Below are 19,522 nucleotides of genomic sequence, written 5' to 3' on the forward strand. Positions count from 1 at the left end.
TGTAGTTACTTACCAACCTCTGCAGCACTGACAGTGATGTTGTGCCAGGCCACGCCCTCTCGATCCAGACTCGCTGTGGTTTTAATGAGGCCGCTGTTCTCATCGATGCTGAAAAGCGTCTCTCCATCTGCGCTCTCGTCGACGGAGTACCTGCGGATCAGAACTCTGTGTCAAACGATGACGCGTGGCTAATTCATCCGCGCTATTCTGAGTAAACATAATGATATCTCATTAAACAATTGCGAGGTTGCTGAGCGTGCGGAATATTTAAATATTTAAATCAGCCGTGCTGAATAAGCGAGCGGGGCTAATGCGCTGAAACCGCATCAACATTCGGGAGTCGATTCCCACGTGAACATCCAGCTGTTCCAGTTCCAACACTCCGCTGGGAGTAGAAGTGCGTTCAACACTAAGGCAGTTACCACACGCAGCAAAAACCAGCTCATGAAAAGCACACACTGTAGCTATAAGGTTCAGCTAGTCGCGGCTTGTTCTAAAACGTTTCTATTGTAGCAACTCTTTCACAGACCTTTGCGTGGCAGATACTAAACATAAACGGATTTTAAAATGTATGATATGGCGGAGTTTTCAGTAAGGAGATGTTTATTTAAAGGAAGGAGTCTCCAGTGTTAGTACTTTGAGGAATAACGTACTTCAGGGCAAGCTGTTATAGGAAATTAATCAACGACGTAACGGCGCTTCATCACCACCACCCCATTGGTGAGTATTTCATTAACAAACTCCTGAAGCAGGTATACTGTGACAAATAAAACCAGAACATGGCGGTGAGTGAGGGTGCCATTACTTATTGCGTCGTGAACACGGTCATATTCAGCATTTATCTCTCATCCGATTTTTTTCCTTCTTTGTATTTCCTCCGTAATTCAGGTAAAGCTCATTCCCTGTGTGAGTCCAACTGCTTATGCGTGACAGCGGCGCCCGATTTAGCTCGCAAGGGGCTCCGCTAATTAGCTAGCAATTTGGACACAGTGGGGAAAATGCTAAACAGTGCACGGTGCCGCATGCTTGATATGCGCTGCTGTAAAAATCTGACAAAACACTGAGGATGTGACAATATCACAACATCACAATGTCACCTGTCACCAGCTAAATCATGTAAAAACAATCCCACGGACGTGTATATCACGCATCACAGCAGATGACTCGCTTAATTTGTTCTCTGCGGCAGTCACCTGATTTTTCCCCTGGCGTTGTCGGGGTCTTGAGCCGTCACAACGCCGACGTCTGTGCCGGCCGGCGCGTTCTCGTAGACGTCCATGATGTAATAATCCATGGGAAAGATCGGAGCTTCGTCCACGTCCCCGACGATGATCTTCAGAGTGGTGGTGTCTTTGAACGGGCCGAGGTGCGAGAAACGAGGGTCCAGGTGTGTATTCGCTCCCTCGATGCTTAAAGTGTAGGCCTTCTTCTTCTCATAATCCAGATGCTGTACAGAGAGAAAAACAGATGATTAGACATTATTTTAAAAATCTACATGACGAAGTTACTGGAGTTACCGTTTTCACCCCTAAATGAATTACTTTCACGTTTTATTCCTCTGAAACGTACAGATTTACAGTCCATAAAGGATTTCGCGCTTCGGGTTTTTTTTGCGTTTTTGAGAGTTCGGGGAAATCGCAGTCGCGAGAAATTGTTCTTCGCTCTTTCACAGTGGTGTTTGTCGGTAAATGAGACCTTTTAGCTGTACTCGTGTTCGACGCACGTGAATCGAAGAGAGCTTTGACGTCACGTGACGCGTCGCGGCCCAAGTCTGCGGTAATTTTTGAAAAATTGCAAGCTCCATCTCGCGGATATTCCTTGATTTTGTGTTCATTTCTCCGATCGCAAAATCGCTAAATTCTGGAGGGACTGACTGAAGCTCTGATTGTTACAATTGATTAATGTTAAACAAACGTGTCCTTACAGAAAACGTCCCCATACCAACAATTCCACACATTTTTTTTGTCCCAGTGAATGAGCTGTTGCTATAGAAACGATAGCACTACTGTCAGACATGCTGTTATAGAAAATTCATCAACACCTTCTGAGCGGTCAGACTCGAGAATATAATAAACATTTTTTTTGTTTTTGGAGTGAATTGGAATTGTTTCAGTATGGGTTCACTTTTTCACACCTTTTTCAGGGAGATGACCCCCTCTCTCTTGTCACTGTCAGCAGAGATGGAAAACATGGCCGCCCCTTCCTCGTTGGTGATCTTGTACTCCATCTCTGCGTTGATTCCCAGGTCTTCGTCATTGGCTTTGATTTTTCCCACAGCTTTCCCAACCTGAGCAGACTCAGGGACGTAGAGCTGGTAGTTTTCTGGAGCAGAAAACAGGAGTTTGATGTACAGACTGAACCTTGAAACAGAACCTTGTACTTGGTTTGACTGCTGATGCTAGTTGGACTGCATTTCGTTTACTTTTCTACATGACTGGCTCAGACTGGTTTGAAAAGAGTGAAGCATCACATACTTTGAGGAAACCTGGGTGGATTGTCGTTGACGTCGGTGAGTGTGATGTTGACGGTGGTGGACCCTGAAAGACCCCCCACTGAACCGGCCATGTCTTTGGCTTGGATGATGATGGAGTACATTTCTCTGGTTTCTCTGTCCATGTTGGCCAGCGCTGTCCTAATGACACCTACAACCAAGAGAACAAAATATCGAAACAGTACATTTGTAATGTTTGAATTGTTTTGAAAAGGAGGCACAGCTACAGGACGGTCAACACTGGGAGTTTTCTGCGATAATCACTTAAGTGCACAAAACTGTCACAGGTCAAAATGTGGGAACCCCCTAAAACTGCTGAAGGGAAATATATAAGTATATACGATGGGAAACGAGGTCGTGCATTTGAGGAAGTCAAAAATGTAATGACACCTGCATTGATGATGACAACGGAAAGACAAAAATGTGTTTCGGTAACTTCGACATTTTCGGCCAACAGACAACTAAAGGAGCCTAGAAAGAAATTTTAGTGTTCCAGTTGGAAAACTCTGTGGAAGGCGGGATTAGTCAAAATTTCTGTGGGACAGGTCAGTGACAGTTTTTATTGGAGAAGATGGGATTGGCTGAGATTGGTCAAAACTTGGGGAGCAGGTGAGATCGATTAAACGTTCTGTGGGAAAGTTTGAGATTGGTCAAACTTTCAGTGAGTGTGTGCCAGATCGGTCAAACTACTCGTGGGAGTATTCAGGATTGGTCAAACATTCCGTGGCAGCATGTGGGTTTGGTAAAATTTTGAATGGGGGTAATCGGGATTGGTCAAACTTTCTTTGGGAGTAGTTGGGATTGGTCAAATGTTCTGTGAGAACATTTGGCACTGGTCAAACCTTCGGCGAGTGTGTGCTGGATCGGTCAAACTTCCTGTAGGAGTAGTTGGGATTGGTCAAATTGGTCAAACATTCTGTGGCAGCAGGCAGAATTGGACAGATTTTTAGTGGGGGGTAGTCGGGATTGGTCAAATGTTTCGTGGGAATATTTGGCATTGGCCAAACTTTCTATGGGTGTGTGTGGGATCGGGAGTGGGGTCAAACTTCCTGTGGGAGTAGACAGGATTGGTTAAATTTTCTGTAAGAGCACGTGGGATTGGTCAAACTTTCCATGGGATAGGTCAGTATTGGCCAAACCTCCTTTAGGAATAATCAGGATTGGTTAAACTATATTTTTTATAAGTTAAACTTTGTAGATGTGTGGATCATTCAAGTGATTATTTATTTCATAATGTCGTGTATATATATATATATATATATATATATATATATATATATATATATATATATATATATATATATATTCTTTAATACTGTCCTTATATGACATTCATTGTTTGTGTTTTGAGTGAGAAACTTTACAGCAGTGAACTTTAGGAGCAGCACTTCGATGCTGTTCATGAATTGTAAATTTGCCACTAATTTGTAGTTTTAAGTCAGCTCCAATACAGAGCCTTTAACCGTTGGTGCATTTTTAAGACGTGGGGTCTCCGCAGGTTTAAAGTACTGCATTTAAAAAAAACAAAAAAACAACCCTCATCACGCAGCATCACCAGAGTGTTAATTTCTATTAGCCTGGAACAAAAGATTAATTGGACTGTGACATTTGAGCCAGAGCTTCACTTCCTAATTAAGTAACAGCGCAAGAGCTGAAACCTGGCAAAAACTTTGTGACCCCTCAGCGAATTCAAGCCTCTTAAAGACACATACACACACACACACACTCTGTCATGCCCAATTATTGAGTAACACACAGGCCAAAAGGTTCTCTAGGCTTTATACACACCCGTGCATACTTTCCCGATGGAATGGAGGATGACTGGAGAGAAAAACAGGTCGGGTTAGCGCATTGCATCTGTACATTCCCTGAGGAATCAACACTCCTTTCGACTACAGTGCGAATGCGGCTGGAAATTAGAAGCAAACCTCAGCCAGACGCACTGCTGTGAGCAAAATGTACCAATGAAAGCCGTCTATTTCTGACAGTGCGTGAACTAATTATTAGCGCCTGGGCTTATTATATACCTCAGGATCTCAGGTTGCTCATTAGAAGCTGACATTGAGATAAATGCCAATGTGCAGCCTTTGATATGCAGATATAGTGTGACCTACGGAAATGCATAATTAAATCTATTTCATGCTGCAGCACGTTAATGTATTACGTTTCTCAAATTAAGTGACAAAAAAAAAAAAAAAAAAAAAAGTTAACGCCAGCCTTCGTAAAAAAAGTATTCGTCCTATATGACTTTCTATAGTACTGAAAAAGTTCACTGAAGTCCTTGAGGCCTGTGAGTCCAGAGAGAGACACAAAGTCATTTTATAAGTCATTCTGGCTAAATGTTCATGACTCCACTATCAATATGGCACCGAAAATGTGCAGTTCATAGCAGAGTAGTGAACAGAGGCCATTTTTTTTTTTTTTAAACAAAGAGGAATATGAATGTTTCCCTTGGGTTCGACATAAAACTCATGGATCATCATCTGGTTCAGCACGGCGTGTTAAAATGGATAAAATATGTTCCATAGTTCTAAGAAAAAAATGAAAAATCTAAACGTTACGCCACCAGTCCAGCGTGATAATAGCTAAGAGGTGAATTAGCGATGGGAAATATAAAGACCTGAGTGACTGTTCTAGCAAAATTTAAACAACTTCTTTTATCTGTAAAGCTCAACTCATGAACATGCTCGAAACCTTGTCTTTAAATACGCAAAGTAAATGCGAGTCTTGTTGTTAATAACGCCGTCGATAAGAACATCATGAAACTAAACGGCGTACTGTAGCTCTGAGGAAATGATAACACATACGATAAGTGTCAGATCCGTACGACTACATACTGTATATAACAGTACACTAAAAATATACACATCAGTCTGACTTTATACACCGTCTATGTACTGGTTCTGTACTTGCTTCTGGATTGAAAAATTATTACAGTAAAATTATTACAGATCTTTAGTTCGTTCTGAATAACTTTTTGAAAGAAACTATTATCAAATCTTATACACAATAAAACTGCACTTTCCTCGAAAATATACCGCATAGAGTATAGCACATCTTTTAAAAAAAAAAGAATGCAATCACAAAATCTAAAATCTAAAGCAATAAAATATAGTACACTTTAGTTTATTTGCAAGTATTAAGTACATCCCGTACTACCTCTACTCAACTATACTGGATGTAGACAAAGAGCACTAATTCTGTACACACTTACTTGTAAAATGTATACGTGTAAGTAAAACGATTACAGTTTTAGTTCACGCTGAAAAATACTCGAAAGATACTATTAGTAGATTAGCCAAGCAGGCAATAACGACCGTACTTTACTTGAAAATATACGAGATATAGACTCAAAATCTATTTAATTGTTTTACCTGTATGGATTAAGACTATAGATAGGTGCACAGAGTACCGAAAGTACACAAGAGTTTACTAGTTTATATGGTATTTGTGAACTAATTACTGTATATATGGCTTCAAATATAATTGGGACAAAACCTATATAACAGTATACTTTAATGATGCTATATACATGTGATTATTATAGCATATACATATACAGATACATATAATGACAGTATTTTGCTTGAAAATAAACAATGCGCTTCAAGGTAAAGCTGACAGAAAGGTTCATTTGTAACCAAATCTGTAACTTTTAGCCGATTATGAAGGATGGTTTGAAGAGTTGTTAAGTCGTTAACGTAAAATGGCGGCTGTTTACTCAAAGTAAAGAACGTATTGATATGAAAGACCACTTTTAGCTCACTGTACTCTACCAGGAGATGTAATAAACTGCTGCATTTTAAAGCTAGTTCTGAACGGATTCCAAGTCGTGCCGTCTTTATTCATGCAGCACATTTAAAGTCGATGCTCGTCAGCCTGAAATGCTAACGAGGCAGATTAAAGAGGTTTTGAACCTCGTGTACAATCACAATTTAGAAATAAATTGCGAAAATTGAGCATGTTGTGTAACGCTGGATTAAAACTTACAAGTGAGCTAACACTTTACTTCTCATCTAGTATACAGTACATAGACAGGCTAGTACATCGAAGTCATCTGTAAGCATTTTTGGCAGTTAGATTACTTCACTACTTGGACAAATTTGCAGTAGACTTAAATTACTGGTTTTTTGTTTTTTTTTTGCATGAAATCTTTAAGGATGTTATTTGTGAATGCTATAAGCTTTTATCTGTAGATGAAGAAAGAAACGTTGGGTTAAAATTCTAAATAAAAACGACCGTCTTGTTGCTTAGGGCTGTAGATAAAAATGTTAAGTATTTGTTATGAGGTCATAAAAACAAACAAACAAACAAACAAACAAAAAAAACGTTGTACATAGAGATAGAAAAATTCTAAAGCTGCTAACACTAAACCAAAGGCAAGAACAGATCTGCTAGCATAACTTAGAGCCATATTAGCTGAGCTGGAAACTTGTTAGCATAGGATGAAGTTTTTGTTTTAAAAGAGAAAAGTCTGGGTTACGCATGTAGCCCTGTTCCCTTTCAAAGGGAACTTCGGCGTCGCGTTTAGCATAGCACGCGCGAGAGGCGCTTCCCATAGTGCTATGCTAAACGCAACGTCGAAGTTCCCTTTGAAAGGGAACAGGCACAAGCTGTGAGAAAAAAAGTTTCAGCAGACAGAAAACAGGTGGTGCGAAGTCCACGAAAGCCTTGGAGCTAAAACGGATTAGCATGACGGGGCAGCCAAAACTCCTTTCTGTCTCGCTGATCAATAGCTGCAGGAAGTTTTCTGGCTCCAGTTTTATCTCCTGGAGAAGAGCATTACACAATCTCCATTTCTGTAATATCATATTTTGGCTAAGTAGCAACCCGATAAAAGATAAGTGCAGAAAATCAGATTGCGACAAATAGCTTCTTTATACAAAGCCATAAATAAAGCATGCTCAATTGAGCCAGCGCCCGCCTCTTGTATCGCTTTAATATATTACAGTGGCCGAGTTTCACGGCCAAGGTTAGCCAGACTTCCTTTTTCATTATTTTACAGTTGACTATATAACCTTGAACGATATGAAACCCGGCTTTCTGAAGGCTCCACGTTTAAAATGCAGCCATAACATCAATTGAGGAAGTGAGTCGTAAATTCCGATGAGGCGTGGCAGAGAGGAACCGGCGCTCGGGGACGGATCTTTTCTCAAAGCATAAATACAGATCAATGAGTGCGTAACATATTTATGTATACGCACACACACACACACACACTATGCCGAACAGGTTGTAATTACGAACTTTCAAACATTTAGTTTAATTACAAATACTTTTACTACGCGATCTAAAATTAGAACAGGGATAACAGACGTTATATGTAATTGTTATATGTGTTATCAGCTTATAAAACGCTTGATGCTGACCCTCGTAAATCTGCGCCACGATATAAAAGGTAAATAAATAATCGATAAACTATTTATTCATAAAATGGTACCAGTGTTGAAGTTAATAGCGCATACGTGGTCCTTCTTGCAGACTGTCAAAACGTCTTAAATATCACCGCAAACCGACAATAATAAAACGCTGAAAAGCTCGCGTGGCTTTTGACTCGAGCAAACTCCTAACGCACGCCAGAGCGAATAAACACGCACTCGCGTTCTGCCCCAGAGAACGCCACACACATTCAACCTCACACGGCCTCGGCAGATCCCACCTGCCAGCTCGCGGGATTTCAGCGTGCCACTGAGCGCAGAAAGCAAAATGTTCACGCTAAATAGTCCCTCGGTGTTTTCGCTACAGGCAGGAGAGTGAAGAGGGAAAATAAGGTCGGACAGCGAGGTGGAACAGGGCGAGAACTTCTCTCGCAGTTAGCAGAGGAGCATGGGAGCATTGGACAGTTTCTGAAAAGCTCTCAGGTAGGATCAGCAGCCTGTGCGATGCTGTCAAGGTGAGGTGTGTGGGGAGGGGGGGGGTGTGTGTGTGTGTGTGGTGCGGGTTGGGAAGTGACACAAGAGGCCAGGCGCTGGAGGAAGAGGCTCTCACGTTCACTCATACAGAAATAAAAAACAATCCCTCATCAGTTTAATATCGACTGAGCTCTGACGAGTGATGGGTGATGGAAACGAGACACGCCAAGGTCCAGACTTTTTCCGAATAAGAAATTTTTCTTTCAAATAAAAATGATTTGATCAAATATGGAGTAATGGCTAAATGTCTCACTAAAAACATGGAGTGCAGTGAGGATGAGCCTACTCGTTTTTCCTTTTAGCAGGAATTTCACACATGCCTCATTGTGAAAATTACTGATCTACACTACAACAAACTGCACATATATATTTATATATATATATATATATATATAATGATTTCTGATGGCCGAGAATTATGGATTAAGGTGGAAATCCGTGCGCTCGCTGGCCGTGAGAGTGATGAGGAACGCTTTCTTTGCAGCATGAAAGATTTTCCATTCAAAGTGCAAAGGCTTGAAGCAGCTCTGGAGATCGATAACCGATGCACCAGGCACGGACGCCGTGTTTGAAGTAAAAAAGGTCAGTGGAGAACTGTCTTCATAAGCATGTGCATGTATACCGTCAAACACTGGTACTCGGGGTGTCACAATCTGAGGACGTGATTGACTGAAATGAATCGATGCGACAATGGTAAATGGATTATTATCGCTCGAGGGCCGAAGATGTGTGCGAAAATGATTCATAATTCTAAACTCGTAAAATAGTCCTTCTCTACGCCGCCATCACTGGCGAATTGACGTCAGGCCTACTCAAAATTCAGAACAACTGGCAAATTCGCAATTCCACGGAATTCTTTAGCAAGGTCTTTCGCAGTGATGTTCGCCGGTAAATCAGACTTTCTTTTTTTTTTTAGCTGTACTGTTCGATGCGTGTTCTGATGACGTCACATGACCCAATCTCTCTATCTATCCATCTGTCTAGCAGATTGTTAGCAAATCTACACGACATAATACGTAAAGAAAGAAGGTTCTGTGTTTTCTTGGTCCCATTCATCCTGATACAAACCACACGCTAGCCTTTTTCCAAAGGAGTTATACCGTTATAAATAAAATATATATCGTATAATAGAAAGACCTTCTGTCCTGCCATATTCTAGTTATATTAACATTATTTGGTACACTTTATTCGCACTTGCCTTGGAAAGCCCACTTAAACAGTGGGCGGAAAATACGCTCATAACCTTTATGCTCGACGCGAACCATTTTCTATCGCAATAGCTTGAAATGGTCAATCATTTTTGGTGGCTTACAGCACAGAGCAATATCATTCTCCCTGAAATATCGCTGGAATTTTATATAACAGACCTTTACGGCAAGGTTCAAGTCCAGTTCAACATATAATCGATGCCCGTTCTCTCTCGCTCACCCAACACTATCTATCTCTTTCTTTCGCTTGCCTTCTAGGCACCATCTATTGCTGTCTTTGCACACACACACACACACACACACACACACACATACACACACACAGTCCGTCCACTTTATGCACTCAAAGGGCTATACAGACATTTACAGAGAAGCTTTTCCCCACAAAGACAAGGCAACAAAAGACGCATTCTGCTAGTAGAAGGGAGGGGACCACTCAGAAGCTCTTCTTATTTCTTTCGAAGCACAGAGCAGCAACACTGAAAGGCTCTCCACAATAAGAGAGGCCGTCAATTATAGTCTGTAGAGGCAGGCACAATAACTAGCACAATAAGAAGGTTGTTTAATGGGCTCCCTGATGCTCTGGTCTTAAGGGTCTGCTGCAGTGGACTGACTCACTCGCTGATTACTTTCCAGCTGGAGAAAACGCACGACCCGACTTTTATGATAAGCGCCGTAGTCGCCTTATCAAATGTTTCCAACAATCCAAGGAATACCAGGTGCAAGCTCCCGGGGTGTATTATGATAGTTAGCGGGAGTATTTGGCGTTTAGAAGCCAAGCTTTTTGCAACTTGCATGGGAACTTTCGATAGATATTGCTCAAAAATTCGCAAAAAGAGTCAGTCGACACGTGCATCAGGATTGATTGACAGTTGCGTAGGGCAGGGGTTCCCAAACTTTTCCAGGGCGAGGCCCCCCAGATGTCATTAACATTTGACCGAGGCCCCCCTTTTGCAAGATGTCTTTAAAACACGTTAAAATATACAGACTTCTGAATATATCCCCCTTTTTTATTATTAATAATTACATCTTTACATTACATTACATTAGGAATTGATTGTGTGTGTGTGTGTGTGTGTGTGTGTGTGTGTGTGTGTGTGTGGTTGTCTGAGAGTGAGAAAGAGAAAACATACTAGTGGGAGGGATGGGCTTGGTGGCTCCGACCAAATTGTTGAGGCCCCCCGGGCGCCCCCTGGAGGCCCCCCTGGTGGCCGCGGCCCCCACTTTGAAAACCACTGGTGTAGGTGTTTTCAGCTGTCCGGTTTTAACTAACGCCCCTCCCGAAAGCCCCCCCCCCCCACCCCCCTTCATAAAAAATGGCAGTTTAAAGTGTAAAATCGAATAATTTACAAATAACTGTGAAGGTAATGATCATTAGAAAGTGGTTGAAAACGTGGTTTGCTCGGCTCAAGGTAGAAATGATATACGCGTAGATACGGGGTTTTACGGTAATTACAGGCACTCAGCGGGGAATAAAGCTGCCACGTGATTGTTTTCATGTTTTCAGATGTAGACACCAGAGTCTAGAACAATACACACTTCCTTATTCTTAACTCCTGCTAATAACAATGCGTTTTCTACCACAAACGTTTCAAGCGTCTTAATTAAAACAGACAGGTGGCGGCTTTTCCTCGCCAAGCACCCGGTGATAACCTTAAACCCTGCACCTTACGGTTTGTGAAAGGACCGCATTGAAAATGAACTGCTTAGCTCGGTGTAGAAGTCGGAATAACAGAGGGAAAAAGTGATAACTATATATAGATAGCACCGTTAGGGAGGAGAAGAAGACATGCTCTGATTCTGCTCACCGGTTTTCGGGTCGATGCTGAAATATGCCTGCCCCTGCAGGACGCTGTAGACTATCCTGGCGCTGTTGCCGTACGTGGGGTCGTCGGCGTCGGTGGCAGTGATCTGGATGACTGATGTTCCTGTGTGGAAGAATATAAAGATGTGTTTTAGAGCGAGAGGGTTAGTGAATTTGAGCACCACAAGCCAAACCTTCTCGCTCTTTCGGTTGGAAGAAGATTTTCCAAAAACCTGACCTGGAAGGTATCACCTCACCTCTCAAGGTCGAACTGCCCAATATTTCGCAGGCACCGTGATTCTGAGGCTGTATTCCAATACAAATACAAACCTTTCATCCACAGATGTTCATTCTGAGACCAACAAAACTGCTTCTTCTGTGGAATCGACCCAAACCACCTTTTCCTGCACTGTTATTTTAATATCGTGGCTCTGAGCCGCTCTCACACTCAATAAAGCAAACGTTGACACGAAGAGAACAAATTCAGGCAGTTCGAGAGTTTCAGCGCTGGTGACCGGGTGAACAGAAGTTCAAACCCAGACCTCCCAGAGCGCCACTGTAGGATTGAGCAAAGCTCTTAACTCGCAGCTTAACCGCTCGAGGAGCGCTGTGCCATGGCTGAGCGTACACCCTGAACACGGCTTCTGTTAACAAAAACAACTATTTCCTCTCAGGGATCACTAGTACATCAAAATTTTGCCCTTTCTTAAAAAAAAAAAATCCAGACGCTCCTGCTGACTTGTTCGGCCAGGGAACGTTCCGTCGACACAAACAAATCATTACATCCATCAGCGTCCTGCAACGGAGACTGCAGAGCGCTAACTCGATCTGTAGCGGTTATGTATTCTGTTTCATAATTTATTATATATTTTGTCTGAGTGGGTGAGGTAAGCCGAGTTGGCGAAGTAGGCAGTTCCGTCAGAGTCCTCTGATGTGTGTGTGTGTGTGTGTGTGTGCGAGCACGCAGGGGTGATTGCGAAGAATCGATCACTCCGCGGCTCTTCGGCCTGAGCTCGGCTAATCGATAGCGAGAGGGAGGCAAAGGTCTGCGCACAATTAGAGCTTTCCTAACACATTCCTGCAGAGTTATTTATCAGCTGCACTGGACGACACTTGCTTAGGTGAGAAGCAGGTAAGTGTTGTGTTTTGCTCAGCTTAAACGGCAGCGTTCGAGAGCTGGGAAACGGTCCAAGGGATCACGCCCGAGGATCATCGCGTCAGCACAAATATTACTAAAAGGGGTTTTTTAAGCGTGTGAAATGTGGCGTATACGCGGCTGATCCGGCGTGCTGCTGAAACAACAGTTCTCGCTCCTCGGCTGAAGCCGTTTCAGAAAAGCCGGATGCTCTCGTGAGGTTCTCTGTAACCACGCCAAGACTTCATAAATTGTAGCTGCAAACAAGCGAGACGTGGAAGAAGCGGAATGCTGCAGTGCTCCATCACAAACTGATGACCCAGCTAATAAAGCCATGAGCAGCTCACAGATCAGACAGGTCCTCCCTTTTCTGTCTTCTTCTCCTTACTAGCCTTACACTTAGTGTTTTCTAGTCTCGCTTTGTTTCTTGCTGTGTGTGTTTTTTTTTTTTTTAAAAAAATACATAAATATGTGTCTCGGTTGTCTCTTAGATTTGTATACACGCCGTCTGTATCACTGTTTCAATTCTTCGCTTCGCAAAACCTGCGACATAAAAAAATTCAAAGAAAAAATGCATAGATGTGCTAAATCTGACCAAATTATCGCATGAATCTCTTTCCAGAAGACCCTCCCATCAGCACACACACACACACACACACACACACACACACACACACACTTCCATACACACTCACCGATGTCGGCCATCTCGGGTACGGAGGCAGTGAACGGGCCGTTGGGGAAGGTAGGTGCGTTGTCGTTCACATCCTGAACCTTGATGATGAACTCGGACTCGGGCTCCACGGTGTGGTGCGTGACGCTGTGGATGGCTCGAGCGTGGAGGACGTAGTGGTTCTTCTTCTCACGGTCCAGGCTCTTGGTGGCGTGAATGTCTCCTGTAGACTCATTAATGGTGAAGATGGTGCCAGCGCCTTCTCCTGAAAGGAGATAACGCACCGAGCCGTCGCCCTTATCCGAGTTGGAGCGCAACTGTAGGACGACCCAGAAAATAAACGAAGTCTGTAGTGGATTATTTAATCACACCGCAAGTAAAGAATAAATCACTTCAGGCAGTGCAGTTATAGGGAAATAATCAGCTTCGGGGTGTAACAGTAAACTCTTCTTCATCACAACGTCCTGCAGTACTGTCAGAGGTAAAGAACATGAATCAACGCCTTCCGACCAATCAGAATCCAGAATTCAACAGATGAAATCTAACGGATATTTACAGCTCAGCTCTGTGCATGTTTGAAATAGCTGAAGGTTTTGAAAAAGCCACAAAGAAGAAGAAATAAAACAAATAATATCATTATTAATCATACTGTTCTCTTCAAAAAAAAAAAAACACCTTAAAAGGAGTGAGACCCAATCCTGCGCATGCTTCTGCATGAACTTTGATGTTTTGTGGAAACCGTGTGGAGAATTTGTTAAATAATGAATGGAACGTTTCAGAGAGCAACGGCAACCTCTGTATTTAAACTTCCTTTGTTTTTAAACAAAAATCTTAACACAATACCGAGCTATTATTAATCATTTAGCGCACCGTGAACTGGCTTTCGGTGAAAGTCTTACATCCTGTAAATACCAACGTTAGTATGTCTTGATCGCTGTTAATCGAGTGAGATGAGTGTGTTGCGTTGCTGTCTCAAAGTGCCAGGGTTCCAAGCATAAAACCATAACCACAAGAACCACAAAACTGAAACGTGGAAGACGAAGCAGTACGTTTCCATGCGTATCTATAACCGACTTCATGATTATCTAAATATTCGTATTCATGTGCTCGTATTTGAAACTGTGCATGTGATGAACATGAATCATATTGCCTTTCATGAATCAGTATTTGATTCAGTGAATCTTTCTGTCATGACCGAGATTCGCTCCTGTCATGTCTCATTCAATGATTCGATGTTGACTCTTTGAATGTTTTGGTCATGACCTTTTTCTGGTCCGCACTTGTTCATTGAATCACTGAGTAAGTGAATCTTTTCAGTCATAGCCAAGATTCGCTCCTCTCTTGTTCAGTGAATCAGTGTTTGAGCGAGTGAATCCTTTTTGTCATGATTGAAATGAACTTCTCTCCTGCCCGATGCTCCCTGGGATAGACTCCAGGTTTCCCCGTGACCCTGAAAAGGATAAGCGGTATAGAAGATGGATGGATGGATCCTTTTTCTCATGACTAAGATTCACTTCTCTCTCATTCAGTGAATCAGCTGAGTCAGAGATGGAGATTTCCAGAGTTTCAGTGCATGCAGTATTAGTGTGTTTTTAATTGTTTAAAAAAATAAATACTTCTGCTAAACACGTACGTTATAAGTTAATTATCAAATCAAACAAAATATTTTAGTGAACTATTTTTACACGACTCAGGCTTTAGACGCCAGCTTGATCATATTGGATATTTTGGCAAACTGAACAAATTGCTGAACAAATCTGAACGACTCATTTAACTGAATTGACTCAAATGAATCAAGTCATTAAAAGGACTCACACATTTAATCTCTGCCGTTGCATAACGTCATAATACATTGTATAAAATACTTATATATTAAATATAATGTAGAATAAATATGTATTGTTCAGAATTTTATGTTTGTATTAGTCCCTAGCCTGTGTTTTCGTCCTAACCTCACGCTGCCTTGTGGATTTATGATTATGGGCTGGCTGTCGATGACACTGTCTGACTCTGTGTTGAACCCAGTCATTGATCCGGACCGTGATTTGCGGACCAGCTACGATAAAGGAGCACAATTTCATCCAGCTGCAGCGCCGCTCCGTTACAACTGAGGGAAAAAATTACAGATTTAATTAAAGAATGTTATCTCAGAAATCAACTATCTTTTAGGAACTCATTTCGGAGCGTTCAGGTTGCCTCAGGCATGGAATTATTTCTGTTTTTATTAGTGCAATAAAATAGCAGACGCTACACCAGGCAAGTGTAAAAAAAAACAACCCAAAAAACAAATAAAAAAACCCCCCAAAACATTGATCGTAGCTTAAAGGCACATCTGTGAAACTGACCGCAACAAGTTTGAAAGAAATTGCTTTTCTCTCAAACAGATTAGACAGCCTTTTAAACAGGTTTTCACCAGCGAAGGGTCAGAGTTGTTTTTTATTTTTTATTATTATTATTTAACATTTTTTGTTGTTGTTGTAATATTTCACCTGCAGAATGTTCACAGAGTCTCGTTTTATCTCCTCGTGCAGAACAGGAGAATCTAACGGCGTCTCCAGCGCGCTCATTGATTTCCCTTCGCATTCAAATGCAATAAAACACCTTATTTATTTAATTTTTTTGGGAAGAAGCTGATTGTTTTTTAAATTGCCACGCTATATAAGTAAGGAATAAAACACTCAGTGTCATGTTGTCACAGGAAAATAATCAATGCCGGAGTGACGTTACTGTTCCCAGCCTCAAGTTATTTTCTTATAACGGCACACACTTTTACAATGTTTACCGATGGAAGAACGTCACGTCGTCCTTTCTGTCCGTTTGCCGTCGCATATAACGTCGTGGGACGTCCTCGAAAACGCAAGGACGCGTAAACTCCTCCGTCCTGAAGATGTTGGAAAACTTAGCGCTTTACGTCTGACCGTTAGAAAGCGCTGACACTGGAGACTCCTTCCGTAAATGTGAAATAAATGTCTCTTTTATTAAAGAAAACTTTTTTTGACTGTTTTAGAAGGAGTGCGTCAATGTGAACCCGGCAGAGCTGCTGTTGTAGGAACCGAATCAACAGCTTTAGACCAATCGGGATCGAGCACTGAATATAAAGGGGATTTACAGTATGGGTTGCACCTAGTTGCACCCGATGGCAGGCTAGCACCTAGCATGGTAGCTCTGCAGCCATTGGTGCGTGTGTGTGTGTGTGTGTGTGTGTGTGTGTGTGTGAATTAGAAACTGTTTAAAGCGCTTTGTAGAACCGCTAAGGTTAAAAAAGCTCGACATAAGTGCAGACCATTTATATTTATTTGTATATATGGTTGCTTAAAGCGTCCAAACGTGAGAATCTAACACATATCCTGATCCTTTTTTTATTTTTTGTAAAAAAAAAAAAAAAAAAAGAATCTCCATTTTAGTTCCAGGAACGTCTCCCACCACAGTGACAACTCTAACACCAGAGTTCTCTCACACATTCCTTCAGCGTAAAAAAGTTTGTACTTTTTGGGCTCAGGTGAGACACAGAGTGCAGACACTCAGCTCCTCTGACATTTTGAGGATAAAGCCTTTGGCGCCTGGCTGGAATAAAGTAGAGCCGAATATGAAACATGAGCAGAGAGGTACGGGAGTGTGGACTGATTCACGGCGTCTTCACCTCACTGTATTTCCCCAAACGCTCAACTTAAAATAACTCTAATCATCAGCGTTCAAAGTTAAACTCTGATGGGGAAGTGGTGTGGAGGAAAATGAAGCCGTGGGCACAGAAGAAGAGCAGGTATATATTCGTGAACGTACAATAAAAATATTTTTTTTTTACTCAAAAAGATGATGTGTAAATGATTCGGTTCGCTTTGATGTTGATTCTGATGATACTGATTCGTTTTCTTCGCGGTTTAATTGAAGTTAAAGGTGAAAAAGCTGATTTCTTTAGTCATACTTCAATAAATAACCTGGAAAATATCTTAAACAGGATTTACATATACATGTACACGTGTCTTACATGGCTGTCAGGAGAAAACCTGTTGTTTTTTATTTTTTTTTGACGGGCCTCTCGTCGGCCATTTTATGAACGCTCCCGAACGAGACTCGACTCCGCCCACTTCTCAGTCTGAAATCGGTAAGCGCCTAGCACAGCCAGACGATTCCCCAATGAGCCAAAAAACTATACTTTAGGAAACAGTAGCAATGCTTCACAAAACATGGACTCATGTATCGTCGGTAGGCGTGTGTGAGAGGAATTTTTAACCGATTTTGTTATTTTCGATTTTAAAAATCGCGATAAAACAACTGAATCGCCCAGAATCGGCCGCCTAAACAAGACAGGAAGTATTTGATTTTAATATGACGTTGTCGAAGCGGATGTTTCAGACTTATACTTGTTTATCTCACGTTCTTTATAGCAAACATATTCACTCCATTTCCAACAAATTACGGTGCCATTTCACCAGCTGACAGGAACTTATTACTGTGGTTGTAGGATTAGAGAAACACACAGCCTGTGGCCTGCGTCTGTGTGTGTGCGTGTGTGTGTGTGTGTGTGTGCTGATTTGCATTTCATTTGCCTTTATCGACTTCCTCATCAGTAATGTGGTTATGAATCTTTTATGCAGATTTCAAACGTGTTCTCGAAGTAAGAACGCGCTTCTCGTGCCGTATGTACAGTGTGAGAATCAAGCAACTGAGATTTTACACGTTCTCGCAAATCTGTAACAACAGAGCGTTAACGCGAAGGGTTTTTTTTTTTTGGGGGGGTGGGGGGGGGTGGGGGGGGGGTTGTGCAACAGTCCATAATTACAGCAAACACATTTACAGCTAAGCAGCTCCGTGCCAACAACAAGCCCGAGGGTTAACAGGAAGCTGAGAGAATCGCTCGAGAGAAGTAATCATTTTCAGGTTACTTATCCAATGATCCATGCTGACATTTTATTCGCTAATGATCACTACAGAGGGCGCGGAATGAGCTTGATCCAAAAAGCCGAATAACACAATCTGCCAGAGCATGTCCCTGGGTGAAAAAAAAAGCAATATAATAACTTGGCATGCTGATAAGGCTGATAGTGAAACAACACACACACACACACACACACACACACACACACACACAAAGTGTATCTCTGGATCTTGGCTACTGCTAAATTCCCACAACAGAGCGCAATTAGTCAGGAAGACATTGACCTTCTAAAGTTCCTCCCTGTGGCTAAAAGGAACGTTCACCTTCACGGAGACTTGTGTAAGGCCAACGCTTTCCCCGCTTTCTCTCTGCACCTGCAGACCCCACGCTGTGTACGGGAGTCATGGGAATTGTCATGCACACCCAACACACACACACACACACACACACACACACACACACACACACACACACACACACAGTGAGACCTGCCCCAGCCATCTAGGATCACACAGCATGAGAGCATTCATTTAAAGAGAATCCCAGATTTGAACTGTACTAAAGATGATTCATTCAAAAAAGAGTCGACTCTTCGAGACACCGGGAGTCGACTCGCGTATCTGAAGAGCCGTAATAAATGCTGTCACGGCTCTGTTCGTGGAAAAGTCCTGTGGTATAATACGTTTTCCCAACATGTTCATGATGATGTGAGTAATATGTGATCATGTGTGAACAAAAAAAAACAACAAAAAAAAAACACGTGAAGGTGCATTTCAACACGTGACACCAACCTGTGACCAATCTGTGTTTAGAGAGAGACATGAGAAGACGTGACATATACGTGAAAATCAGCCTAAATAAACGAATTATGTAGAATAAATGAATGAATCACATGCGAAACATGAAATTGTGAGAGAAGAAATCCATATAATATTGTAAAAATGAATCAATTTAAGTGGACAGTGAATCATTTGGGAAAAATAATGCGGAAATAAACGAGACACGTGAAAATCACGTAAAAGCACCTAGAAAGATATCATATACGAAAGTAAATGAATCATATGTAAACATCACATGTGGAAAAAAAATGACTCGTGAAACTCACGTGAACTTAAATGAATCGAGTGTAAAAATCACATACGGAAAAATGAATCATGTGAACAGTGAATCATGTCCAAAAAAATCACGTGGGGAAATAAATTGGGTGTAAAAATCACGTTATGAGAAACGAATCTCGTAAAATACAGTGTAACCCCTGAAGAGAATTGAATCGTGCAAATAAGCGAATCCTGCAACAAATGACTCGTTAAAAAGAAAAAAACACGAACAAAAAAGCTCCATCCTTGCTAGCCACATTCCTGTTAGTGCTGCGTGCTACACTAGCGCTAGCATAACAGCATAATAGCTGCCTTCTGCAGTCATC

At 41.8% G+C, this 19,522-nt stretch overlaps 1 protein-coding gene across 1 annotated transcript in view; it reads right to left on the reverse strand.

Annotated features, from left to right (window-relative positions):
• cdh18a (cadherin 18, type 2a) overlaps positions 1-19,522 on the reverse strand; it is a 50,700-nt gene that overhangs the window by 12,138 nt on the left and 19,040 nt on the right. Inside the window, exons 3-8 of the mRNA XM_017494999.3 lie at positions 13,246-13,540; positions 11,420-11,539; positions 2,475-2,642; positions 2,135-2,322; positions 1,194-1,447; positions 14-150 (exon numbers count right to left, since the gene is read on the reverse strand). Of these exons, the coding sequence (XP_017350488.2) occupies positions 14-150; positions 1,194-1,447; positions 2,135-2,322; positions 2,475-2,642; positions 11,420-11,539; positions 13,246-13,540 (1,162 nt within the window). The remainder of the gene's footprint in view (positions 1-13; positions 151-1,193; positions 1,448-2,134; positions 2,323-2,474; positions 2,643-11,419; positions 11,540-13,245; positions 13,541-19,522) is intronic.

Source organism: Ictalurus punctatus, chromosome 20 (genome assembly GCF_001660625.3).
Source record: "Ictalurus punctatus breed USDA103 chromosome 20, Coco_2.0, whole genome shotgun sequence".
NCBI lineage: Eukaryota > Metazoa > Chordata > Actinopteri > Siluriformes > Ictaluridae > Ictalurus > Ictalurus punctatus.